This window comes from Vicugna pacos, chromosome 15, assembly GCF_048564905.1.
Source record: "Vicugna pacos chromosome 15, VicPac4, whole genome shotgun sequence".
NCBI lineage: Eukaryota > Metazoa > Chordata > Mammalia > Artiodactyla > Camelidae > Vicugna > Vicugna pacos.
Window position 1 is genome coordinate 21,704,913 of NC_133001.1, and position 27,621 is coordinate 21,732,533.

General features: G+C 37.9%; 1 protein-coding gene and 1 pseudogene across 1 annotated transcript; one reads left to right on the forward strand and one right to left on the reverse strand.

Annotated features, from left to right (window-relative positions):
- Positions 1 to 2,781: 2,781 nt before the first annotated feature.
- Positions 2,782 to 25,082, reverse strand: CIMIP6 (ciliary microtubule inner protein 6). Its single transcript, XM_072937741.1, has 5 exons — positions 24,960 to 25,082; positions 21,571 to 21,781; positions 15,371 to 15,524; positions 4,153 to 4,268; positions 2,782 to 3,313 (listed from the first exon to the last, which is right to left on the reverse strand). Exons 1-5 carry the CDS (start codon positions 24,983 to 24,985, stop codon positions 2,945 to 2,947), a joined length of 876 nt encoding a protein of 291 aa, XP_072793842.1. The 5' UTR covers positions 24,986 to 25,082; the 3' UTR covers positions 2,782 to 2,944.
- Positions 12,678 to 14,884, forward strand: LOC102539841 (histone-binding protein RBBP4 pseudogene; annotated as a pseudogene).
- Positions 25,083 to 27,621: the final 2,539 nt, after the last annotated feature.

Consider the following 27,621-nt stretch of genomic DNA (forward strand, 5'->3'; position numbering starts at 1 on the left):
TCTGTATACAAGTGTTGAAATATTTGCTTTAATACTTCTTATACGATCCTTGTTTATTCATTTGTAATGGGTCAGCATTGCCCTTTGCGTTGACATTTGAGAATTAATGGAAAGAGTATTGAGAAACTTAGGTTCTGGTCCTGGCTTTGTTGCTTGCTAATTGCAGACTTTGGGAAATTACTTAAGTTCTCTGAGCCTATGATTAGCTGTAAAATTGGCGTATTATTATTTGCCCTGCTTCACAGGATTATTGTAAGGATCAAATGAGATAATGGATTTGAAGATGCTGTAAAGGTTAAAACACATCATACAAATTTATGGTATTATTAATAGCAATGTCAAGGGTTGAAAACCACTAACACATTCATCAAGATAGTTTTAAAATATGAAGAATTGTGGGTTTTTTGGTTTGGTTTTGGTAAATTGAAAAAAAATCCTGTATCCTGATAAAAGCTATAATTCTATGAAAATACCTAATAAGGGAACTACTTGGAAACATTCAAATATTCTTGTGAAATTTAAGAGCAGCATTTGTACTGACAGGCAGCAACAACTTTAATAGACTATAGAATTCATTGCAGAGAGATACACTCTTAGCAGTTAAAAAACAGAATCTGAACCTGGAAGTCATGATTGCTTTTTGTTACTATGTGTTTTCTCAAAAAAATGGATATTAAAAGTTCAGTTACTGTTTCATGAAGAAATATAAACTTTTAATTTAATGCAGAAAAGATGTCCTCGTATTTGAAAATGTTGAGAACTACCAACCTAGCCTATGGAAGTGGTCCACTAACTGGGCAATTGGGTTCCAAATCCTCCATCTCTCTCTAACATATATTCTCTAAAACAGAAGGACTGTGCCAGTGATTGTCAGTCAACAGTGAGGTCTATTACAGAGTATCTGCGATTTACTAATGTTTAAATTACTAAGTTTGCAAATTATTTACTTTAAAGAAAATCAAAGATTGACTCAAGATGGCACACTGATCTACACCTCTATCACTCACTGCGTACTAAATCATCTTTGTATGATTTGTAATTTTTGTTTGTGACCTTATCTTTACCAGGGACTGTTTTTTCTGTGGATTGTGGAAATACCTCTTTGCAGAGTGGGGAGCACATTTGCTTTTGTCAGGCGTATCAGTGGTATCACCAGCAGGATTATTTTTTACATTAATTTAATATCCTATGAGATGATGTGCATGTAAACTCATATTCCAGACTGGAATGTGGTGCGAGCTTGAGGTTTTACTTCCTCACAGAGGTTTTATTCAGTATCTATAGCTCTAGGCAGAGGCAAACATTCTTGCTGTCTACCCATTAAATGAGTGGAGTTCTAGTCTTCCTTGTACTGAGGTGCCAGCTATTCCTGTGTTCCAGCTTTATGCAGGTTTCAATTCCATCTCTCTACTTTGGAGGCCATAAGATTGTGTCTCTGTTTTGATGTGAATTAAAATTCAAATCTGAAGCCTTTTTTAAAAAAAAAATAGAGTATTCTGAATTTTTTTTCCAAGTCCCTAGCCTTTAAGACCTCTCTCCAAATCTGCTAACAACCTCCACTTCCTTCTCCCCTCACATGAAAGCTTGTGTTCTTGTCGCTCCAATTATATGGTATAGCTACACTATGAAAGACTCTGCTGCTATTAAAATAATGAGGTAGTCTACATGTATAGACAAGGAAAGATCTTCAAGATACATACTGGTACATGAATAAGCAAGTTCTCTCTTTTGGAACGCGAGGGTTTCTCTGTTTTGTGAGCTTGGCTATAAATTTGTTTATTGTTTCATTTTATTCAGCATTTCAAGGTGTTTGTAATGAAAGGGGTTCACTATCAGCCATGATCTGCCATGTTTTTAAGAATTGGAAGTCCCCAATACACAAATATTTAATAATGGCATTCATTCATTTGCAGTCTATTAAAATTTCATTAGTGGAGGAATAAAGATACACCTGTAGTCTTAGCAGTACTACAGGTAATAGTGTGCAACCATATATTCCCAGGGAAATTTGTTGGGCCTGTAAATACTCTCTTTGGCAGCAGAGGACTACTTCACCTACTTCCACTTGTGTGCAACATAACATAGCTTATAGTAGATACATTTTTGGCACACTAAAATGTACCAAGTAGAATAACTGGTAGAATTAACCATACCAAACTCAGCCAAGAAGTAAAGGTTGAGTTAGTGCTAGAAATAATTTAAGTAAAATAGAAACCAATTTTGGAAATATTTTGATATTCTAAGTACTCATGTCTTAGAATTAAGAGAGAGAAAGAAAGAATGTGTGTGTGTGTGTATGTTTATTTTGCACTGGGAGAAATGTTTTTAGTTTTCACTCTCTTAATTGTATGTAGAGGGGTTCAAAGTTTTAGAACAAGAGGAAAATTCAAGTTTATAGGAGAAATGTTATCCTTACAGTGAAATTTTAATTATAGTAAAAGTGATGATGTGACTACACTGAGCGCTGACCAATGCGCATGATCTCATGCTTAGTATCCTTAGGAAGTTGCTATTTTCCTAATTTTACAGATGAGGAGACTGAAATCTAGAAGTTTAAGCAGTTTACCCAGTGTCACACAGCTTATATGTGATGGAGCCAAAATTCTAACCCTGGTTTGATTCTAGAGCCATGATTAACGACTATTTAATATGGCTTCTTCTCTAAAAGTTTTATAATATTTGTTAATTACATCCATTGTTGTTCAAAACAAAGTTGTTATAGTTACAAATATTATGACATAGAACTATGTATCATATCCATCACTTATTGGAGACCACATGTATATTTTTGGTGTATTTTATTATCTTTTTTTCATTTTCCCATTTATGTAAGTCATAATTTTTGAGGTTATTGATAACAGAAAAAGCAAATGTCAGGGCCTTTACGATGATCTTGAAATTTCTCTACATTCCAAGGATTATGTTTTTATCTGGAAAAGATAATTTATCCTGATTTGTCCTGACTTTTTATTGCTGGACTTAAAGGATCATGCCTGGTGAGAAGAGCATTTACTGCAGTTATTTGAAAGATGCCGGCAGTCCTCTCCCTTCTCTCAGGAGTTCTGGGGCATGCGTTGGCTGCCTCTCTGATGTCTGTTTCTGATAAGTGAGTTGTAGTCTCCAACAACTCCTGGGAATTTTGTTGGGAGAGACTGGGTGAGATCATTTTGCTTTCCGCTGAGTTTCCTTTCTCTGTTTTTTTGGATTGTTCTGATGAGCATGACCCCAGAGCATTCAGTAATACCTCTGTTCCCTTAGGAACTATTGGCCTACTCCCTGGTTTTATCTCCGTCTGCACAAAAACTCCATGTCGCTGGAAAGGAAAACAAAGCTGACATTAACCAGGGCTCACAAGTTGCTGGAAGATGCAGCTGTGAACTGAGTTCATGCATTAGCTCAGGTCCTGGTGAGACAGGCACTTATGTCTCTGTCTCTTCATTGGCTGTCACCTTAGTCCAAAACTGAAGACAGCAGCATAATAATTATTAGTGAACCTTTTAAAGAAATTATAAACTAGAGTGCACCAGCAAATGGACAGGAAGGGAAAAACAGGAAGTCAGAGGAGCGGCATCTCATTATCTCTCATTCTCAATTTTTCTATTATTTGGATTGTGTAAAGCTATTCATATCAAATTTCATTTCTCTGTAAGTTGCTATGGATACAACAGAAACTACAGTTCATAGACCTAAGGATTTAATGATTGCATCACAAATGTTCCAACAACTAATAGTCGTTGTGAAATGTTATTATTAGCTGAATATTATAGTGAAATATGAAAACAAACATCTGCAGTCGGAAAAAATCCAGCAATTGACTGTTACGTTTCTGTTTCAACTTATAAACCTTATGTTCTTCCCCCTGCCACACGCATATATAAACATATCAAAAATTTATCAGATTGATCTGATGTTACCTTAAGTGAATGATTTTAATAATTTGAACCAAATTCCAAAGACTGTGATCCAAAATTATGACATCACTCTTTAGTTTTGACCATGACATGTGGTTAAGATTTTATCCTCCTAATAACCATGTTAGTTTGTTTAAATAAACTTTGAGAAAGATGGTTACCACTTGAAAAAACTTAAATTTCTACCATAAATCTATCCCATCATAAAGTATTAAATAATTGATTCTAAATACTGCCTCACCTTTCCCCGGATGGGCTCATTCGGTGATTTCCTGGCATCATATTGATGTATAAAAGAGATGCGTTCTATAAAACTCTTTTGAAGTTCTGCTGATGCATCAGGAGAGGCAAGTGGAACTAAAGAAAAAAAAAGGAGCTTTTGTGAAGTCAGGATAAAAGTTAGATTTGTATATGGAAATGTAATCAGTATTCATAATATTTCTGCTTTGTCAAAAATGCTAATGAAACTAAAATTCTTTTAGGTATGCAAGGTTACTTAAACACATCTAAATAATACAATGGATTCATCATTCTTTCTCCATGAAAAGAATCAAATCAAAACAACCAAATTAACTCCACATGTGGCATTGCTAGTAATTTTGAAAACTAACATTAATGCAATAATGGCTTTTAAAAATCTACTGTTCGATATGCTTCTTGTACATATACCAACCAAAGTATTAGGAAAGGCATAAGTACAATTTATTTGCCGACTTATTTTTTGACTCCTAGAAAGGCTTTGAGAAATGTATGCGCAAGTTGCTCCAGCAAGAGCTGACAGATGAACTGGAAGACTCCAGGGCTGCTGCACTTAGAGCTGAACACATAATTCTTTTCATTTCTCATTGATGGAGGGTCTGAAAATTTGCAAGAATATTAAACCCCCTAAAATCCACTTTTAAATAATCTGTCAAACTGTGTCATAGGTATATAAGGGTTCACGATACTGGTCTCTCTCAGCTTAAAAATTCGAATCATTTTGAAAACTCACTTTAGTTTTGCTTTGAGCACACAAGGTTATGTAAGAAATCAGAGTAACTTCCAGTTTAGTGATACGAAATTCTGTCAAGGAAAAATTTAAAATGTCTCCCTTTTATAAAAAATGTAAACGTAGTACATTAAGTACACCTACCATATCTGTGTTATGATGACAAGAAACTGATGGCAGTGGTTATCGTAGGGGGAGGGAGTTAGCAGACTGGAGGATAGAGATGGATTCGCTTTCACTGTTTATCCTATTGTACCATTTGAATTTTGTACCGTATGCACATATTAACTATTAAAAAATTAATTTTTAAAAACCGTGCTTTTAAAATTAGGGAGGATATATAAGAAGGAAAAATGTTACTAAATTCACATTTATTAAGCATTCATGAATTCAACTCAATATTCAGACATTGGTATAAACTAATTTTACTGGCAGGAATGATGAATGTTCAAATATTTGTATATTCCATGATAGGAAATGGCAGTCTTTTTCAGTGAGCTGAGAAAAATGCTAATTGATAACATTTTCTGGATTTCTAATTGAGATCAGATACTCAAAACTCATTTTCTACTTGATCATTAACCTGTTAGGATTTGCTAGCACACAAGAGAATGGCAGGTGCCAAAGACTTAACAAAAATTTGTGGACAACTACTACATTGAGAATATTCTAACCGTAACTTGTATTTTTCTACCAATTTGGAAAAGATTACCTGGTTTTGAGTGAAGGCCACCATGGTCCAGCTCACAGAATATTAGTGTTTTCAGGAACATAGTTTGATAGCTTTTTGAATAAAATGAAGCGGCTCTAAATTTAGGCGTTAATCAGGTGGGGTTAATGGAGTAACCAAAGCACGGGCTTTGGGATAAAATAGATATGTTTTCAAATTCCAGCTCTACCACATTTCCTAGATGTGTCACTTTGGACAAATCACTTCCTCTTCCTCTCTAAAGTGAGGATAATAGTAATTTGCTTTCAGAACGGTGAGCATTAAAGACAATGTTTATCAAGTCTCCAGGATGCTGGGTCAGATTAGAAAGGGGCTTCCAAGTTAGGCAAGGGGTGGAAGCGCTTTTGTATCCTGACAAAAGGGGAAACCATGGAAGCAGCGTGAAACTAATGAACTATCAAAAAAACTGAGAAACCCGAAGGGTTTGGTGAACTGATATGAAGGGTTGGTGGCAGCGTGGGCTGGAGGACAGGGAGATCAGATGTAGCCAGTAGAGAACAGGCTGGGGAGAGCTTTTAAAATCTGCTCTCAACTTTTCCCCCACACTGCCTTCGGAAGACCATTGCTTGCCTCAGGGCAGCAGAAACTGGCAGCGACAGTCTAGCCATCTGTGGTCAACTTAGAAATATGGGAGCAGCACAGCAGTGCCTCCAGGGCAAGGAGCTGCTGAAAATGGATGCATGCGGCCCCCCTGGGGATTTCCTCCTCCACCATTCCCCTAGCAACTGTCAGTGCTAGTGGACTAAAAACATCAAGAGATTGCCTTCTCTCGGTGATGCCTGTTTTTAGGAGTTTAAAGGGGAGAGGAATGGAGCCCTGACTAGAGAACTGGTCTAGAATAGTGACAACAAATGAAGACGGTCAGAACTGGTTCTGTGGGGCCTGACACTCTCCAGTCTAACGTTTTTTCCTTCCTTAAATTCATTGGGAGGCACCCAGGCCAGACATTGGTGTTTAGCCTTTGCCCACACAGGGCTGATGATTCCTCTTGGGGAATATGACCTAAGATAAACTAGAGAGACACTGTAAAAGAAAGACAGCAAAGTTTGAAACATACGCTATGTGAAGCAGAGTTCTTAGAACCTGTGCTCCAAGAATTTAAACTATGTATAACAAATACCTGCAAAGGTAAGATGGTGTTCTTCATATAAAGCAAGAATAAGAGGTGATAAAAAGAGTCATGTAAACTATTAGAAATGAAAAAATATAATAGTTGAAATAGAAAAAAATGAGATAATTAACAAGATCCATAAACTAGAAAATCAGGCTGAGCAGCTCTCCCAGAAGGCGGCATAAAAAGATAAAAGAAATAAAAATATAATAGAAAAACTAAGAGACAAGGATGGTAGAAATACCAGCATTAGAATTCAAGAGACCTGGAAGAAGAAATAGAGAAAAGGAAATGTTTAAAGAAATAAGGATGGTAAATATGTAAGAATTAAGGAAAGCCTGAAGATCTCAGATTGAAAAGGCTCACAGGTTACCAAACAGGTAGCAGGACCAGGAGTAAGATGAGGCAGGTGAGGCCCATGGGCTGCCAAGTGTAAGGAGGAGGCACTTGCATGATCTTGGGAGTGAATGCCTCCTTGCATTTTGCACCTAGACCTCTCACTTGCCTCACTCTCCTCCCAATCCTGCATGGTAGAGAAGGAAAAACTCACACCTAAATCACGTTATAGAGAAATTTAAGGGCACCCAAAACAAAGAAAAAATTCTAAATGTTTTCAAAGAGGAGTGATAGATTACTTACAGAGGAGTAAGAAAATGATTTATATCAAATATCACAGCAACAACAATGGACACGTGATAACTGATGAATTTTTTATACTATTAAACGGAAGAGAACTTGAAGTCTGGAATTTTTATGTCCAGCCAGACTGTCATTTAACTATGAGGCCAAAATATAAAATATTGGGAGACAAAGAAGGTCTCAGAGTACTTCCCCATAAAACAAACCTACTTCAAAAAATTCCTAGAGGAAGAACTCAAGTAAGAATAGAAATAAATCAAGAAGGGTGCCTAAGGAAGCAAATAACAAAGTTTTTTGTTTTCTTAAAAAGACAAAGACTTAGAAAGAAAAATAAGTAATATACCTATAGTAATTCAGAACTAAAATTCTACTGTCAACATATTAGTGGAGATTCTGGTGAATATTATAAAGAATGAAAAAAGTAGTATAATAGTTGCAAAGGAGAAGAAAAAACTGTTATTATTTGTAGGTAATATAATTACCTGAATAGAAAAACCACTAGAATCAATAAATGATGAGAACAAAGGTGTGTCAAGACAAGCAGATAAGTGTACAAAAATTAAGAGGATTTCCTATAATGAAAATAACCTGCTAGAAAACAAAATGAAAAATAAGATATAGCCCCTGTAGGAATAAAACTATACAGTACAAAGTTTCTAGAAATTAATGAATTCACAAGCCCTCTATAGAGAAAAAAACTTTAACTCTCTTAAAGACAAAAACAGAGCTGAATAGACTTTCTATTCTCTTAGATAGGATAGGACAGTATGTTACTGTAAAGGAGACAATTTTTCCTAAATTAATCCATAATGTCAACACAACCCAATCAAAATTCTAGCAGGATATTTTGAGAAATGTCATAAATTCCAAAGGTGAAATGGAAAAATAGAGGTCCATAAGTAGAGAGCTTAACTATGAAAAGGAAGTGCAAAGAATGGGGATTTTTTCTGTCAGATATTGAGACAAGCTAAAAATCTATATAATTAAAACATTTTAGTTAACGATACAAGAACTGAAAATTCACCCAAGGAATATCACAGAGAGCTCTGAGACAGACCTTTTTATGCAGCGATCCCTAACATACAGTTGAGGTGGTTTCCCAAGTCAACAGGGCAAGTGTGGATTGTTTAGTAGATGGTATCCAGAAAACTTCTTCACTTTATGGGGAAAAATGGAACAGGGTCCATAAAGGTGGATTAAAGATATAATTATGCAAGGTAAAATTATAAAATCAAAAGAAAAAAATGTAGGAGAGTATTTTTGTCACTGAAGGGTAGGAAAACTCATTTACTATATTTATATGTTTTCTAAGTGTTTGAGAAGGTTTTGATTGACAAAGTTTTACATTGTCTTTGTTATTTAAAGCATTTAAGAGGAAAACATAATTAAAAAAACTTGCAGTTTAAAATGCTCATGGAATTTGACTGTAACCTGAGTTAATCAAGGAACAAGTGAAAGTAATTAATCTAATGTTATACAATATTTAAAAATTAATAAGGCTTAAATAAAATGTTTTTTAATTTATAATTTTAAAATTAGAATATTAATTTAAATCATAAATAACCATAAATAACTTTCTATATACAAAGACCTCCTTAGAACATGAGAAATCTTACACTGAAACATTATCACCTTCAAAAGATTAACAGCTGGACTGCTTGCAGACTTGACATAACAATAGAATCCATTTAACAATGGAATAATATCTTCCAAATGTAAAAGGTTAAGTAAGTATGTATCCAGAATTTCATAGCCAGCTATAGTTTCATTCATTAAAGAGTGAGGGCAACTTCAAAACATTTTCAGACAAAGAAAGCTGAAGAGCTGGCTATTCCTGAACGCTCATAGAAAGAACTATTGAAAGACATGGAAGTGGTCTGTTACATTGGTGGCCCCAGTGGCTCAGGCCTCCCAGTCCTCTCCTTGTGAATGTGAACTGGCCTTGTAATTAGCTTCAACCAATAGGATGCGGCACAGGTAACACTGAGCCGGTTCCAGGCATAAACCTTTGCAGGTTCTGTTTTCACACTCTTGGGAGCCCTGAGCTGCCATGTGAGAAGTCCAGCTACCCTGCTGGAGAAACCACATGGAGAGACCACATGAGAGAAGCCCAGTCATTCCAGTGTCCTAGCTGAATCTAGTCCTCAGATGACCTGCTAACCAAATTCAGCCATTCAAGTGCCCACCAGCAAGACCAGCCAAAGAACGGCCCAGCTGAGCCCAGCCCAGGTTGCAGAATCATGAGCATATAAAATGATTGTTGTCTTAAGCAATGAAATTTTGGAGTGGCTTGTTACGCAGATAACGAACAGAAATAGTTTAGAAGGAAGTCAATTAAATCAATTAAAGTGAATCATCTTTTATACAGTGATGTAGAACCTCACAGAACCTCAAAAATAATAACTTAAAAAATTCTTCATGGAGACTAATAGAGAGGAAAGGTAGTCTGAGCTATTATTATATAAAGAAATCCCCTACCCAGACATCATACCTACTAATAGTGTAACTACCATGGTCATTTATGCAAATGGATGAGGTTTTTAAAGAAGCCCACAATAGTGAAGATCATCTAAGTGGGAAAACATCAAAGAAGATATTCAAGTTCTTAGTGGTTGCTCTACTTAAGAATTCAAATTGGACCCAAAATAATTACTTAAAAGAAGCCTTGTTAGATGAGGCTTACAAAAAATACAGCAAAGTCCATGAAGAATGTTTGAAATCCACCCTCTGTTTCTTGGAAACTTCATCTAATTAAAATAGGGATTTTCCAAACAAGGATACAACAAACAAGTTGGTGTCTAGCCATCTATATTTTATCAGCAAAGCCAAGATTATTCAGACACACAACTCGCTCCTCATATTGATGGGAATTTAGCAGCTTTTACTTTGGGAAATTTTCTTAACTTTTTGTGTGTGTCTACTTAAAAAACATTCATCAGTATTATTTTTCTATTAGAAACTCCATTTTCTGAATACTATTTATTTTCATCTTAGATGAAAAAGATTATTAATGAAAAAAGTACAGATTTCAAAATACAGTGAAAAAAAAGAAACTTGAACATAACTATATAGCAAGAAATCATTGTTATGTTACACCTTGGTACAAACGAAGCAACACAAACTGAAACCCATTTTAGAAAAATATTTTTAGCACTGTATCTGAACTCACAATTTCAAAGAACGTTGAAATATTAAGTAGTTGACAAATAGCCAAAGTTTCATTTGTGTGAGACAGCTCCCTCACAAATTAGATCAGCTTTTCCAATTTTATTATATAAAACCAAAAGTTTTATTATGTAAAACACTTATTCTTACGGGGACTCAGATATGATGGAGCATAGCCATTTGTTGAACTGACCATGGATGGCAGCCAGGAAATTGTGTGGTGGTACAAGACATAAAGGGCACTTTCATTATCAGCACAAGATGACATTGCTGAAATGCCAAAACTCAGGCGTAATTAAGTGGGCTGATGGAAGAGAATGACTATGAGATGACTTTTGTTACTAATGCATGATTATATACACATTTTCTACATCTACATGCATATATAGAGATATAAAATCTGGCATATACAGACTAGCTTAGATACGTATTTTAATATGTTATATAAAATATTTTCTTTTAAAACTCATTCTCATCTAGTATCCAAACACCATCTAAAATATGAATAAATGGCTGGCCTATATTGTGATGTATATATTAATTTAAATTAAATTATGACTTTAAACTAAATAATCTGTTGAATAATGTGCAATTATCATTAAATTAATCAATACACATTTGTTGAATCTGGGCATTGCTGTAGGACCTGGAATATAATAATGATCATGGCAATGAGAAATACCAATAAAAGAACAGAGAGAAAAATGAAGGAGAAAGAGGAGGAGGAGAGAGGGAGAGAGGGAAGGGATAGAAGGGGAGGGAGAAGGGAGACCTCCATGCCAAGTTTCCAAAGCTAGATTCCAACCCAACAACTAACTTAGTACAAGGCAATAATTAACAATAGAAATAGCTACCATTTGTTGTCTACTATGTATGAAGCATGGTGGCAGGCAACTGACATGTTATTTCATTTGTTTCTCAAAACAATCCTGCAAAATAAGAATTATTACTCCCGCTTCATAAACTGAGTAAAACAAGATGATGAAATTTAAGTCATGGGCCCAGAATCAAACAACTCTAACTGTTGATCTCATATTAAATTCCAAGGGGAGTTAGTGTTGATAGTGATTTCCAGTTAAACATTGCAAATTCAACATGTGTATTGCCTCAAATTCTCTCTCCCAAGCCCCAGTACAATGATAGTAAAGAAAGGAAAGGGGCTTAAAGCCTTAAGGGAAAAAGAGAACTAAATGCGAGCAGAGCTGTTAACAAATTTGGAAGCTGGAAAGCTGATGGATGAGCCGCAGCTGACTTGAGTAGAGCACAGAAAACTGGAAGCTAAGTGCTTGTGAAGGAGAAGGTGGGATGGAAATCAAGCCAATTCATGGCAGAGCTCGGGGATTGGAGGCATCAGACACCTCTGAGGCAGGGAGCGTGGGTTGTGGGACCAGCTGAAGCTGTAAACTGAAGACTGGAAGACTCCCAGATTTTCTGTCTCCCACTCCAGGCAGCGGTTTGGAGATTTCTTCTATGGGAAGATTGACAGACCTACAGACACTGATTTGGGGGCTTCCCTTATGAAATGGCTGGGCCCTGCCTGATCATCCTAGAACAAAGTCTTAACTCTCTCGTCTCATCTTCCACCACTTCCCGTATTGAACTAGAGAAGAAACAACTGCTCCTTATAAGGAAGTACTGGGACTTGATTGGTTAGTTAACAAAAAGTCAGTTAAAGTGAAGAATCATAGAAATTATATATACCAGACTTAGATATTTTATTTTAATCAGTTCATTCACCAAATTTTGATTGGAGTGCCAAGCATTTTCCTTGAGGAAGTATCTGTTGGTTGGAATTCCACTTTGTATTTCTTGCACAAACCACATCCCTAAATGCATCCTTTTCAGTGTCAAAGACACAGAATGGAAATTTAAAGATGTGTCTGAAGGAAAATGAGTACAGAGTCCTTCAAGATTTTAAAAAATTCTCTCTAGCTCATCTTTGATAGTTATTTTACCCTCATCTAATTAGCATGTTTAAAGTTAGTGTTTTGTGAGATAGCAGTCATGTAAGACGATCTTCTGAAAAAGGGTGAAATTGTGAATATTGGGGAAACAGCATTCTTTATTCTTCTTCTTGGAAATTCATTATGCTTATGCTTAGAATAGGGTTTTAAGAGTTCTGTAGGCCCGGGATCCCCTCGGCTTGCCTACCCGCCATGGCCGACAAGGAAGCAGCCTTTGATGACGCAGTAGAGGAATGTGTGATCAATGAAGAGTACAAAATATGGAAAAAGAACACCCCTTTTCTTTACGATTTGGTGATGACCCATGCTCTGGAGTGGCCCAGCCTAACTGCACAGTGGCTTCCAGATGTAGCCAGACCAGAAGGGAAAGATTTCAGCATTCATCGACTTGTCCTGGAGACACACACATCGGATGAACAGAACCACCTTGTGATAGCCAGCGTGCAGCTCCCTAATGATGATGCTCAGTTTGATGCTTCACACTTTGACAGTGAAAAAGGAGAATTTGGAGGTTTTGGCTCAGTTAGTGGAAAAATTGAAATAGAAATCAAGATCAACCATGAAGGAGAAGTAAACAGGGCACGTTATATGCCCCAGAACCCTTGCATCATTGCAACAAAGACTCCATCCAGTGATGTTCTTGTTTTTGACTATATGAAACATCCTTCTAAACCAGACCCTTCTGGAGAGTGCAACCCAGACTTGCGTCTCTGTGGACATCAGAAGGAAGGCTATGGGCTTTCTTGGAACCCAAATCTCAGTGGGCAATTACTTAGTGCTTCAGATGACCATACCATCTGCCTATGGGACATCAGTGCTGTTCCAAAGGAAGGAAAAGTTGTGGATGCGAAGACCATCTTTACAGGGCATACAGCAGTAGTAGAAGACGTCTCTTGGCATCTGCTCCATGAGTCTCTGTTTGGGTCAGTTGCTGATGATCAGAAACTTATGATCTGGGATACTCGTTCAAACAGTACTTCGAAACCAAGCCACTCAGTTGATGCTCACACTGCTGAAGTGAACTGCCTTTCTTTCAATCCATATAGTGAGTTCATTCTTGCCACAGGATCAGCTGACAAGACTGTTGCCTTGTGGGATCTGAGAAATCTGAAACTGAAGTTGCATTCCTTTGAATCACATAAGGATGAAATATTCCAGGTTCAGTGGTCACCTCACAATGAGACTATTTTGGCTTCTAGTGGTACGGATCGCAGGCTGAATGTCTGGGATTTAAGTAAAATTGGAGAGGAACAGTCTCCAGAAGATGCAGAAGATGGGCCACCAGAGTTGTTTATTCATGGTGGTCACACTGCCAAGATACCTGATTTCTCCTAGAATCCCAATGAACCTTGGGTGATTTGTTCTGTATCAGAAGATATCATGCAAGTGTGGCAAATGGCAGAGAACATTTATAATGATGAAGACCCCGAAGGAAGCGTGGATCCAGAAGGACAAGGGTCCTAGATAATGTCTGCACTTCTTGTGATTTTAGACTCCCCTTTTCTTCCTCTCAACCCTGAGATTGATATAACACTGGTTTTGAGACACAGACTTTGTTTGGTTATCCCTCTGTAATAAGTTCCATCAACAATGTTATTAGCTTAAACAGAAGGTGTTTTCTAAATATTAACTGGGGGCTTGATTCAGCAAAGCCACAGACTTATATTTAAATTTTCTTCAGGAATTTTCTAGTAACAGAGGTCAAAGGGGGAATATTGTGTGTGGTTATTTTTCTTCTTATGCTATATCCCCAAGTTTTTCAGACTCATTTAAGGAAAGGCTAGAGTGAGTAAGAAATAGAGCCAAGTGAGGTAGGTGTCTGAGCCATGAAGTATAAATACTGCAAGATGTCATTTTTATTCAGGAAATAGGGAAGATTCAAGTCATATAAATTCCTACTCTAAAATCTTCACACCTAACTTTCCAGGATGCACATTTTCTTAAATAGACCAGTCCCCTCTAATTTTCTTCAGTTAAATCAAAACTGCGTGTTCTTCTTTCCCCATATATTTTTGCTTGTAGTGTATTTCTTGAGCTGTTTTCATATTCTTTCCTTTCTGTGAAATGGTGTTTTTAAAAAAAAAAAACAAAAAAAAAACTTGGGACCACCAAGTTGTAAAGATGTATGTTTTTACCTAACAGTTATACCACAGGTAGACTGTCCAGTTGAGAAGAGTGAATTGATAGCTTGTATTTGTTTTTAAAATTAAATTAATCCTGGATAAGAGTTGCTTTTTTTTGTTTTTAGGAGTTAGTCCTTGACCACTAGTTCGATACGTCTCTTATCCTGGGTGACCTGTTTCACCAGCAGGCCTGTTACTCTCCATGACTAACTGTGTAAGTGCTTATAATGGAATAAATTGCTTTTCTACATAACCCCCCCCCCCAAAAAAAGAGTTCTGTAGAAAAAACTATTTACCTTTATAGACTGGATTTTTGCAAAACTTATTTGACTTCCCCCGTTTCTTTGAGCAGTAACTATAATCATCATAAAAACTAGTGTCCCTCAAAGTGCACTTTGAGAAATACTGCCCTACAGTGTGCCTGCTATTTTAACAGGTACAGTTTTTAAGGTTTCCTGGCAATAATGAGCAGAATGCTACTAAATTTCTGACTTGGAGGCTGGTGTTATCAATGATCGTTACAATTTTTATTATATTCTACTGAACATGTTTGGAACTAAGTTGTCCACCAGGACCTGATAAAGAACAAACTTGACAAGGGCTGCACTTGCTGCATGTATATTTTCAATGCCTGTAGAGGACTAACTTTCTTAGGAGGTGCCAGCACATCTAATACATCTTAATTTGATTGCAGTAACCTGAAACAATGGAGAAGAGGTTTTACCACTGCTAACATTACCTATTCCACAAGAAGGCTTTTGCAACTTGCTGTATTTGATTGGCGAAACCAATGGACATGTTGGTTTTTGAAAGTCACTCCTCTGGGTGCTGTTAGTGTCATAAGGTGGTTGGAAGGGGTTTTCCAGTCCTTTACTATGTGACCACCAGTCACCCTTTATGGGGAAAAAAAAAGGAAACAAAATTGGATACTGTAGGACATTTTCATGCGCTGCTTAATCTCTATGAGTGTTCAGTTATTTGATTCAACAAGTTACTGGACTTTCTAGCACTAAAATAGACTTCTGAAATCTAAGAATAAATACATTTTCACAAAAACTATTTCTTAAGAAGTACCTAAAAATGCATTATCATATATTTTTAGCTAAAATACAGCTGCTAAATTGTTAAACTACCTTCTATCAACAGATAGAGTGGTAAAAAATCAACAAAATAGTTATGTTTCTATGTTTTGTACTCTAATTTATATATATATGTATACACACGTATGCATATGTATATAGTATACATGATTTACTCATTATGGCTATATAAATAATGTGCTATCATCTAAGATGGTGGTTTTCAAAGCTTTTAGTCCGTGACCCACACGATGAAATACATTTTATGTCACCTAAGAGCACACACTGCATACACATACATGAAACTAGAAGTTTCACCAAACAATACTTTAGACATACAGTGCACTTGGCTATTCTTCTATTGTATTATATTGCTTTTCTCATCTATTTCATTTCATAATGCTGATTGCAGCCCACATTGATTTATAATTCACTAATGACTTAGTTTGAAAAACTTTGTTCTAAGCAGAAATATCTCCAATGTTACTGAATTTTTGATAATAAAAGCTGACCTCAGTATGACTGTTTGGTCTCTTAGAAGTTGAGAAAGCACTGATGGGAATTGTTACTCGTCTCAATACTGACTAAAATTTTTTTTTTTAATCTGGTTGATTGGGTAGAAGAGAATCTTAGGGGAAAGGCAACTGTGACACCTAGGAGTTCTTGGATATTTTAGAGAATGAAAGTAACCTTGGGTATATTCAAACACCCACCTGGGGCTTTAAGGAAAGAGATCAGCCTTTTTAAAAAATTGACTATGATTGCACAGTCAGAGACTTTAAAATATGATTCAAAGGGGACAAATATAAGATTCTAATAAGTTAAATACTGGCAGTACAATTGAAGCTACATTGATATAAAAAGAAGGCATTTAAAGAAACCTATGTGGTTGCGTAGGGAGTTGGCTTTCAAATGAGCTTAGTTTAAAGAGACAAGTATGTATAAATGAGGTGCATAATTTAAAAAAAAATAATGGGAGTTAGCTTGTCATGAGATTGTCAAGAATCTTAGAAGAAATTCATGAAATACACCAACGGCAGCAAAAATAGAGTATTCTGGGGAAAAAAATTCTGTGGTAGCAAGAAATCAAAGAAAGGCTTAGAATTTGGAGAAGGGTACACTGTTTACAGCTGAAAGTCTGAGCTATTCAACTTTTGGTTCTTTGTTAAGGGAAATTATCTTCAAACTGAAAAAGATGAGAAGAACATGGGAAAAAGAAGGAACTAAGTCCTGAATAGTTGAAGACAGAGTCAGACCTCATTTTGCAACTTGAAATGAGAGCCACTTTTCTAGGCAAATGACAGCCTGGAACCAGGGGTAAAAATGAGTAAGTTTGCAGAGGTCAAAGAAATTTAGGAACTAGGGAATTTTGGAGAATAGGAGAGATGGACTAATGCCTCATTTTTCAGAATGGGCTAGAAGGTGAATTGCAAAAGTAAGACTCCTGGATGTAGATTCTAGGAATTCTAGAACAGATCACTAAACAGATGGTGTCTTCTCCCTCTGGCTCAGAATAGTCACGTCTTACTGTTTCAGAGTGCCTGCTTCTTGTAGCTCTTCTTGACTCCGGGTGACAAGCGCGCTTATGTGCCCCAAGGTCTAGGCCTTCTCTCTCATGTTCTCATCACAATTCTACGAGGTACACCCACTTTACAGATGAAAAAACTGCTGGGAGATTATGGTGCATCACCAGTGGGTAGCAGAGCTGCCACAATTCAGGCCCCCACCTCTCTGTGCACACCTCTAATGGCCTTGCTACATTGTTATATAGCAAATCTGCTGTGGAAGGCAAAGCCAGATAAGCACAAACTTATTTAAATAATTTCAAAAGTAAAAATAAAGAGGCTTGAAGTAAGTATCCTAACAAAGATGTTCTACAGTAAGGTTTTAAGGCGTACTCTTTACATTGTCTTCTTTTGTTGATCAGGACTTATTTTGCTAACACCCAAGTTACTGCAGAAGTGACTCTGGAGTAAGTTAACCACTGTATCTGGCAGCCTCAATTTTTTTCTTAAACAGGAGCGTACTACCAAAAGCTACCCTTAAAACAGAGACAATAATTCACCTTTCAAGAAGACTTGAATTTAGAATGCTACCAAAGTGGTCTCTTTGGTTTCACATATATGTATAAAGGAAATAATGAACAGTTTATCCTGAAGTGGGATTAAAGACTTTAAGACCCTTATAGCTGGTGAGTGTTCTGATTGGTGTTGTAAATTGGATGAATCTTCACTTCAGTAGAATGAAATCCTACAGTTCCAAAAATGTTGTTTTTAACTTTTCTATTTCTGGATAGTCTGCCCTGCGTCTGAAAAGTCTGGTTCCTTCCTGGAAGAGTGAGAGTGCAGGCGAGCCCATGCACATGTGCGTGCCTTTCTGGTCCAAGCATTTGCTCAGAGAGACTATAAGACTAAAGATAAAGGTACAGGCTCGTTTTTTTTCTTTACCTCACACCGTCAGGAATACCAAGAATAAAAATTGACTGCTCTGTGTACTGTCACTTACATTGGATTGTGAGGGGTTGATGTGGAGTTACTTATGATGAAATAAACCAAACTGGGAAAAGTCCTCTATGAGATTGCTTTGTCCAGGCACTGGGGGTCAGACCACATCATGCAGATTGTGGAGGCGGTTTTGCCTAAAGAGAGAATTGTTCCCAGATCAAAACTTTGGACCCAGAGAAAGGACGACGTCCTCCCAGCCCAAGGCCTATCTCTTTTCCTGCCCTAGGATGACTGCCATTGGGGCTCCATGGTAGGGAGATGCCTGGAGATTCCTGATGACAAGTGTCCCTGTAACCCCTGGCTGCTGGAAGGCTTAAGAGCTATTGTATTGTGAGCCTCTTGGCCATGTTTGGAAACCACTGTGAGGCAGTCTCTATGTTATACTCTGTCATCCCTATGTCTTCAGAAATGCATCAGTAAACATTACTTATTTCCATTCTTTGGGAAGTTAAGAGAGAATATAGGCGGAACACAGTAAAAGCATCCTGGAGAAGCATTAAGAGAATGTACGTGGTAAGCCAGGCTCCACAGCAGTCTGGCCAAGATGGCTGCTGCTGCTGGTGGTGATCAGTGGAACACAAAATGATGCTTTAGGAATTTCTAAGGAAATATGGACTTTTGACAATACCTTACAAGTAGATAATCATATTAGTAGAGCACAGTGGCTTTAAAAAAATTTATAGTGTTATTGCAAACCCTAGAGTTACATTGTATCTCTGTCCATCTCCATTTTGTTGTGGTCACTTCACAATGAAGCAATGCTTAAAAATTGCTTTTTAAGCAATTTGTAATGTCCCCAGTTACAGTTATTCCTGAATTGTGTTCTCCGGGACACAGGTTCTGCAGCAAATTAAAAAGATGTTTTGCAAAAGAGGTTTCCATAGTTAAATACATTTGAGAAATATTGAGATAAGCAAGTTAAACCATTTTATCACAGGATTTCTCAGAACCTTTATATACTAACGTGATTGTGATACTCTGAGAAGGGGTATAAAAATACAGCTTTTCCAAAACATATTTGACTTTGGAACTTTATTTTATTGAGCACATAGGCAAGGGCTAGTGCTCCAAAAAATACACTCTGGAAAACACTAACCTAATATAATCTTTTTTGAAATATCAATTCTTCACCAATGTTTAAAAATACAAGACAACCAAATTAGTTTTCATTGGAAATGACTGGGCAAAATCTTTTAACTTTTTCTAGCACTACCAATTTTATGTCCCTATGTAGAACTGTATAATTGATTATTTCATTAAAGAATCTTGCCAGTAAATAAAATCAACCAATCTGGTATTTTAAAGATGTTGTCTTAGCAACATATATAAGACAACAGATATATGTCAATTTAAATATTTAGGCAACTTTATTTTCTTTTCTCTTAAAGCCAGTATTACTATAAACCAGTTAATTGTTTTCAACCAAGCTAACCTTTAAAAAGAAAACTGTCATCTTAAATAAAAGAATGAAGGTTACAAATATGTGAAATGAGCATTCTTTATCACTCCTTGGGTACTTGGAAATGAATACATTTAGGGGTTTTTTGGTGGTGGTGGTGGCGGTGGTTTGTTGTTGTTTTTTAAATATGAACATTCCCTTTACTCCACACCCAAAGCAAACACTGAACTTTGTGCTGCATCTTTGGTCTTTGTCACTCCTCGTTCATATCCACTATCAACCTCACTCAGCTATCCTCTTTAAGGTCTCTGACTCACGTAGCTTTCAGCACTAATAAAGATTCTACTACCACTGTGACCTAGTCCGGCTGTTAGCAGCTCCTAACACTTTTGTTCATTTATTTTATTCAAGACACCTACAAACTAAGAGCAAGAGAAAATTAGATGGATTAATTCCTAAATTTGTTTATGTTTCGTATTTCTATTCTCAAACCAGCTTCTTTTCCTGGTTGTCTCCAAGGTAAGGAAGGGTTCAGTTAACAGTCTGGTTTAAATTCAGCCGTGAACTAGAGCTCAGGAGAGACATTCATGGACTCTTGTAAGAAATACCAGAACTTCACTAACCTGGATTACTGCATCAGATTTATTTCCCCAGAGGCCTGGTCTATCAATGTCTTTTAAGTCCCAAATAATTGTTTATAAAACAAAACAACCTTAAAACTGCCCTTGTAAGGGTTTACTACATGGTATTAAAACATATTTGACTATAGGAATTCCTGCCCTGCAAAGATCTCACATTCACACAGTGCCCTGGTCTGCCATCTCTTTTATGACGAGAACAGTCAACATTATCAGTGAAAGGAGAGCTCGCTAAAAGCAACTCCATTTAAATGTGAAGTTAAATCACAGCTACATCTAATCTTACATGGCAGAGGAACTCTGCAGCTGTGATTAAGTTAACACTCTTGTTAAGAGGAGGTTATCCTGGATTATTTGGGTGGGCCCAATGTCATCAGAAGGGTCCTCAGAAGGAGGAGGCAGGAAAGTCAGTCACAGATGTGAAGGTGCTATGTTGCTGGCTTTGAAGGCCATAGCAAGGAATGAAGGCAACTTAGAAGCTGGAAAAGACAAGGAAATGGATTCTTCCTTAGAGCCTCTTGAAGGAACCAGCTCTGGCAATAGCCAATGAGATTCACTTTGAACTTCTGAGCTTCAGAACTGTTGAGAATAAATTTGTGTTGCTTTAAACCAGTGTTTAAGTTTGTGGTAATTTGTAACAGCAGCAACAGGAAACTAATCGAATAGATTATACCCCAACAAACCTGGTTTAAAAAAAAGATAATGGAATATATTTAGTATGGTAGTGAATAAAAGTGTGATTTGGCTAAACTACAATGCCGGGTCAAAAACATGTCTGTGACACTTGCTTACTATGTGAATAATCTCAGGTATGTTAATGTACTACTTTGGAGCATGTTATCATCTGTAAAATATTTCCTAGAATAACTCCTAGAAATTGTTGTGCAGATTAAAGGGTGTAATTTATATAAAACACTTAGCTCATTTCTAACACTTCATATACTTTCAGTAAGTGGTAGTTATTATAGGAAGTACCTGAATTACTGAGTATCATGGGAAATTTTTATGTTAGAATGTGTCACAAATACAATATACAAGAGATTTCTTCAGTAACCCCCTCCCCAGCCCCCAAGCACTGCTGACTATAATCTGACCCAACCTAAAAAACCAACTATTTGAATTCCTTCCCTATATATATATTGTTTGTTTGCAAAAATTATCTGCGAGAATAGTTCCAGGTTACTGCTTTTAACTGCTGAATTATAAAAAGTATTAGTCTGAGATATGCCACATCCTTTAAGTAGTCTGTGACAAAATTAGACTGTGAAACAGCTTTTGAATCTAAATCTATATTTGTATTTAATGAACATCCATCCAACCTGATTTTCTGGCTCTTTTTTTGGATCTATGTAGGGAACCGGTTCATTGCATGTTCTTGCGTTTGTGTTAATGAACTTAGCATAATACACACGTCCTCTCCCGACACATGGTTTTGACTGTTGTACACTTTTTCCAGGTTTTTTTTCATGTTTGAGTTCTTCTTTTTCTTCAGTTACATGCACTATACCAGCATCTTCTATTTTATGCTGTCTGAAAAACAGAATTAAATAGCATATCATTTATCCCAATGAGCATTTCAGTGATGAGTCATAATTACATAAGATAAGATTTAAATATATTTCAAGTGTTGAGACAATGTAGGCTTTATTAATAACTACTACGGGCTTGTGCAGTTAAAATGTGGGAGGGTATCATTCAAAATCATATGAAAGATATAGAGATTTGTGTTAATAATGATTATTCATTACAGTATACCAATGCCGTGTACAGACTCATTTGCTTGGAGTCATGAGTCGTGCTTTGATCCTGCTCACAAATCCTGTTTACAGTATTTATTCATGTGCCTAAGATACATGCTAATCATAACTCATCTTCTTTGAAAGTTACTCAGTAAATTTAGCCATCTGGACCAAGAAAACTAATTTTAAAGCCTCACCTGGCAAACTTAAAAAAGCTACTAAGTGACCACTGTTATTTCTTTTCAGGAAAAGCGCACCATGCAGACATAGAACAACTAATTCAATCTCCACACTTTTTGCTTCTAATTACTACACTGGAACAAAAATGAAAATTACTGTATTTTTTAAATGTTAAAAATATTTTGAGAGAAACAATTTATAAAAATTTTCTCCTTTTAAATAAGGAGTAATAGACATTATAAAAGGCACTATTAGAAAATTTCACATACTTGAAAAATAAAGGTAAGAACAAAATACTTGAATTTGGATACTTTTCACATAGACATTTAAGAAAAATCAAAGCCCTAACCCATGGAAGGGGAGTAGCTAAGACTCCAAATTTATATAGAGTGAGTAGTTCTGTTAAGCCTTGTCCGTGGCCCTATCTTAGTTCAAACTAAAGCCAGGTCCGTCTCTTCTGCCATGTCATTTTTCAACTAAAACCCTCCAGTGACTTTCCATTGTATTCGCTATGAAACACTTCCTCCTCATCTAAGGGCCTGTGTGACCCCGCTCCAGCTAATCTCTTCAACCACACTCCAGCCTCTTCTCCAGCCAGCCTGCCTTCTTTCAGTTCCTGGAACACACAGCCTCCTCTCCCCTCAGGGCACCTGCGAGCTACGTTCCCTCTGCCCCCACTGTTTTTCCCCAGCTCCCTGCACAGCGGCCTCATTATCATCAAGGTCTCAGCTGAAAAGTCATCGCCTCAAAGCTTTTGCTAGATTTCCCCCTCCCCACCCATGTAGACTCTATTTTAGAACTCTGTTCATCTCTTTCCTAACACGAACCAGAATTTATAATTTATGAACCTAGTTTTTTGTTTACTTGTTCTAGTAAGCACCCTTTACTAGCCAGTAAGTTCCATGAAGGTGAAGATCAGGTTTCATTTATCCTTAAGTACCCAGCACCTGGACAAGCATCCCATGCATTGCAGGTAAATACAACTTAAATATTTCGGGTGAACCTCCTGGACTTGTTTTTCACTCTGGCTTTGTTTTAGCTGTACACCCCTAACCCTCACTCCAACTCACACACAACATTACACACCCTTGATTCTAGTTCCCTGCATCCCAACAAAAATTGCTCTCTTTGAAGAATTTGGAAAAAATGATTACTAGTAAGTTGTAAATTACTTTGAAGGCTTTTTCTATTACCTTTCCAGGGATGTATTTATTTAAAGGCCATAACTGATTCATCATTGTAAACTTCTGGCATCAGTTTTTTCCACCTGTTTCTCATAGTTGTAACCCAGCAACACACTTATACTGGAATCAGATCCTTAAGGAAAGGACTCGCTATTTGCTTGCATACTGGTGCATTCATTTGATTAAACATCTGTCGTGTGAGTGGCCACAGACTGACTCATAAATGTGAAATATATGTGTTCTGTAGTAATCTCTTAGTAGAAGGAAAGCACAGTTAAATATACTAGTTGGGCTATGAAGTAAGTTGGACCTGGGTTGGAATCCTAGCTCTGCCATTTACTATTTACAATCCTTTGCATGATATAGGCAATAATGCCTATTGTGAGACATGTGAGAATAACATTAAATAATTCGTTTTTTAAATATTTATTGAGTTATGTACCCAGTGTTGTTTGAGGCACTGAAGATAATGGAGTAACAAAATAAACAAAAATTTCTGCCCTCACAGAGCTTACATTCTAGTGGGGGAAGGCAGATGAGAAATAAAAGAAAAAGTAAAATATACAGTCTGTTAGATGGTTTTAAGTGCTAAGGACAAAAATAAAGCAGGGAATGGGGGAAAAAAGTGCTCGTATATGGGAGGTAGATGGCATTTTTAGGTATGGTGGAGGCTGCGCTGTGAAGGTGGCAACTGAAAAAAGGAAAGAGGGGAGATTGCTAAGTGGTATTTGAGGAAGAGCATTGGGGCGAGTGACCAGTAACTGCCAAAGCTTTGCAGCAGAAGCACCTGACCATACCGTGATTTAGGGTCCATCAGAATCACCTGGAGGCCTTTTAAACTCCAATTAGCGTGCCCTTCTCTTAGAGTTTCTCCTGTGGTATGTATATGGTGGGGCTAATTTACATTTCTAGTAAGTTCCCAGGTGATGCTGATGCTGCTCCGGAGACCGCACTTTGAAAATCACTGCGGAAGTAGCAAGGAGGCCTGCGTGCTCGCGTAGAGCCCGGGCAGACGGAGGCAAGGAGCAGACAAGGCCAAGTACAGCAAAGCGGCACGTTGTGTAGGCCCCATAGGCCATCCTAGGAGCCTTAGCTTTTCCTCGGCAATGGCTACGGGAGAACAGTGGTCCAACTTTATGCTGTAAAAAGACCACTCAGACGGCTGCGTTGAGGAGGCTGCAGAGGAGCAGAGGGGCCCAGACTATCGCAGTATCCAGGTAAGAGACGCTTGTTGTTGGGCTAGGGTGGGAATGATAGTGGAAGTGATGAATCATGGTGGATTCTGGATATATTTTAAAGGTAAAGCCTACAGAATTTGCTTCTAAATTCGATGTGGGGTGTGGGAAGGCATGGATGATTCAGAGTGACGTCAAGAATTTTAGGCCAAGCAATGCCTGTAAAGTGCCCAATACACAGTAGGTGGCCAGTAAACATTGCGTTTAAAAAAGTATTATAAGCGTTCAAGACTAGAAATGAGAGGTAGGACTAGGGGTTGGGGGAGAGGAAAAGGCCTGAAGACCCACCCCTCGGGTCTCGCTTAACCCTCACCGAAGGAGGAAAACATTCTTCGGAAGGGGAAATAGAGAACCAAACCCCAGCACTTACTGCTGCTTATCCTCCTTTCCCTCCATGGGCTCCTACGGCCTGACACGAGGCAATGAGGAGCCTCACGGAAAGACGAAGGACTAAGCCCTGCCAGGAAAGGGGTGCGCGGAGCGCCGCGACTGTGACTCGTGTGTTGCTAAGCGACAGCAGGCTCTGGGCACCAGGCCTCGGAAAGCGGCTTGGGGCGGGACCGCGAGCGCGCAGGCGCAGGAACCAGTAGCGGAGTCCGCTCCGCAGTTAGCGGGCGCGGCTGCGCGGCGGGGTGGGGCGGTTGGCGGGGTCTCCTGGCGTCCTTCCCGGACCAGCCACGGGCTGGACACCGTGCGCCTGAACTTGGCCTTCCCGTATCGGGCTGGGCGGGGTATTATCAGGGCTCACACTGTCCTTGGGGATCAGCAAGAGCCGGTTCCGGAACCGCTCCCGCGGCCCTTGGCCCCGGTGCCGGGGTCTGCGCAGTTCGCATCCCTGCATCGCCCGCCTTCCAGGGCCCGGCAGGACGCCGCCCTGCGTTGCCTGCGTCTGCCGGGGCTGGCTCCAGAAGTGCGGGCAGGCAGGAGAGAAATTTGTTTTTCGGTGAACCATTAAACATTGTGCAAGTCATGATTTGCTGCTCCCGGACTGCATAGTCTTTTTGCATGAGAAGGCTTGGCTGTCGCTGTTCTCCATGATTTCTGACACATCCTCCTTCCCCAGCTTAGCAGCGAGCGTTAAAATAAAACGAGAACACTCATCTCCTGCAAATGAGGCTCCCTGCGGTGTGTGCATCTGCTCCAGCCTGAGCGGGGTTCAGAATCGGGTGGAGGGAACTTGGAGGCTCTAGCGGCAGGTTGGGGCTTGCACTTGTAGCGCTTATCCAAAAAGAGCAAGCTCCTGGGAAAAGCAGTTGATGACTTGTGTCCACCTTCTGGCCCTGGAATTTCTTACCTCATTTCACCATTGCTTCCCAATTTCCACTTCCAGAGCCAAATGTCTCTGGCATCTGTTACGGTAACTCATGAATTTCCCTGGATAATGGGGAGAGAAAATTCCTTATTGAGTCGAATTCTGCAATGTATCGGGCTATGCGTATGCTTATGTTTTGTAACCCAGAGTCAGTCTTTGTGTTTATGTTTACCTGGAGAATTGTGAGAGAGAAGAGGTTGGTCCTAGGATTCATTGAACATATTCGAGTTTAAGTCCTATGAGAGAGAGTATATGATTAGAAGTTTGATACCTAGTTACCCAGATATCTGAGTGTGGACCTTGCTGGTAAAAAGAATGCAATGTGTGTGAACGTGTTAAGTGTATGTGTGCTTGGGGAGTAAGGAGTGGATTGGTAAATAAATATGGAGTGAGTTGAAAACCCCCAAAGCGGAAGAATTAACATTAATTGAAGCTCCTGCTTGGGAGCCAGGCATTTGCCCTGCACTGTATTAAATGCCACATACTTACCTGATTTTATCCTAACAATCAAACTGTGATTAGGAGCATAGTCAGTGTTTAAATCCTGGTTCCACCACTGAGTAGCTGTTTCAGTAGGGCAAATGTTTTAACCTCTCTGAGCCTCAGTTTCTTCCTCCACAAAATGGAAAATAATATCTAAGGGTGTTGCGAAGTGTGGATGATTTAACACAGGCGGAGCACGGAGAGGAGTGCCAAACGCATAGTAAGTCCTTGGTTATTAGTTATTACTTTTATTGAGTAGTTTGATCTGCATATGCTATCAGACATCTTAAGGCTTTCGAATTTCTATTCAACCCTCACCAATCTCTTCAAGCTCTTAGAACCCCTCACCCTCGGGGACAATCTAGCTGGGGAAAGATGCGGAATTTTCTCAACTTCCTCCCTTTCAAAATAACATATTCATCTGCATCCATACAGGCTGACAGTTGTTTGATTTTGAGTTGTATAGTATTAGTCTAAAATGGAAATGTTTTTATGTCAATCTCTTTCCAACTGTTAAGCAGTTTGTGTATGTATAGATTTATTAAGGAATATAAGACACATTTTAAAAAATTGTGCCTACCATAAGGAAGTCACAATCTAGTTATGAATACAGGAAAAAATTGTGAACAGCAATAATATATGACAGCATTTTTAAAAATTGAAGTATAGTCGATTTACGATGTCATATTAATTTCTGATGTACAGCATAGTGATTCATTTAACATATATGTGTATTCCTTTTCATATTCTTTTTCATTATAGGCCATTATAAGGTACTGAATATAATTCCCTGTGCTATACAGTAGGACCTTGTTGTTTGTCTATTTTATATATAGTAGTTAATATCTACAAATCCTGAACTCCAAATTTATCCCTCCCCATCCCCTTTCCCCCTGATAACCATAAGTTTGTTTTCTGTGTCTCTGTTTTGTAAATAAGTTCATTTGTGTCCATTTAAATTTTTAAATTTATTTTTTAAAAAATAGCATTATATAATTGATGGTCACAAATGTTAAATTTCAGTACTGATAAAAATACAGCATTATAAAAATGTGCCAATGGTTTATTGTCAGAACATCCTCTGCAGGGCACTGCTAATAATATGGATTTTTATAACAGCTATTGACTTTTTAATGTAGAAAAAGTACTGGACTGCTATTAGTTTTTCTACTACTAACTAGCTAGTCTGACCGAGCAGAGATACTCCCTGATGTGGAGTCTCACTTGTAAAAAGAGG

What these genes read in the sequence shown, in the direction of transcription:
- CIMIP6 (XM_072937741.1), bottom strand. Translation starts at nt 24,985, where the DNA reads ATGGAGGGAAAGGAGGATAAGCAGCA. An exon ending in GGAAAGGAGGATAAGCAGCA is followed by an intron (nt 21,782 to 24,959) that starts GTAAGTGCTGGG and finishes TCTGTTTTTCAG; the next exon opens with ACAGCATAAAATAGAAGATG. An exon ending in AAAGCCTTCTTGTGGAATAG is followed by an intron (nt 4,269 to 15,370) that starts GTAATGTTAGCA and finishes TTTTTTCTTTAG; the next exon opens with TTCCACTTGCCTCTCCTGAT.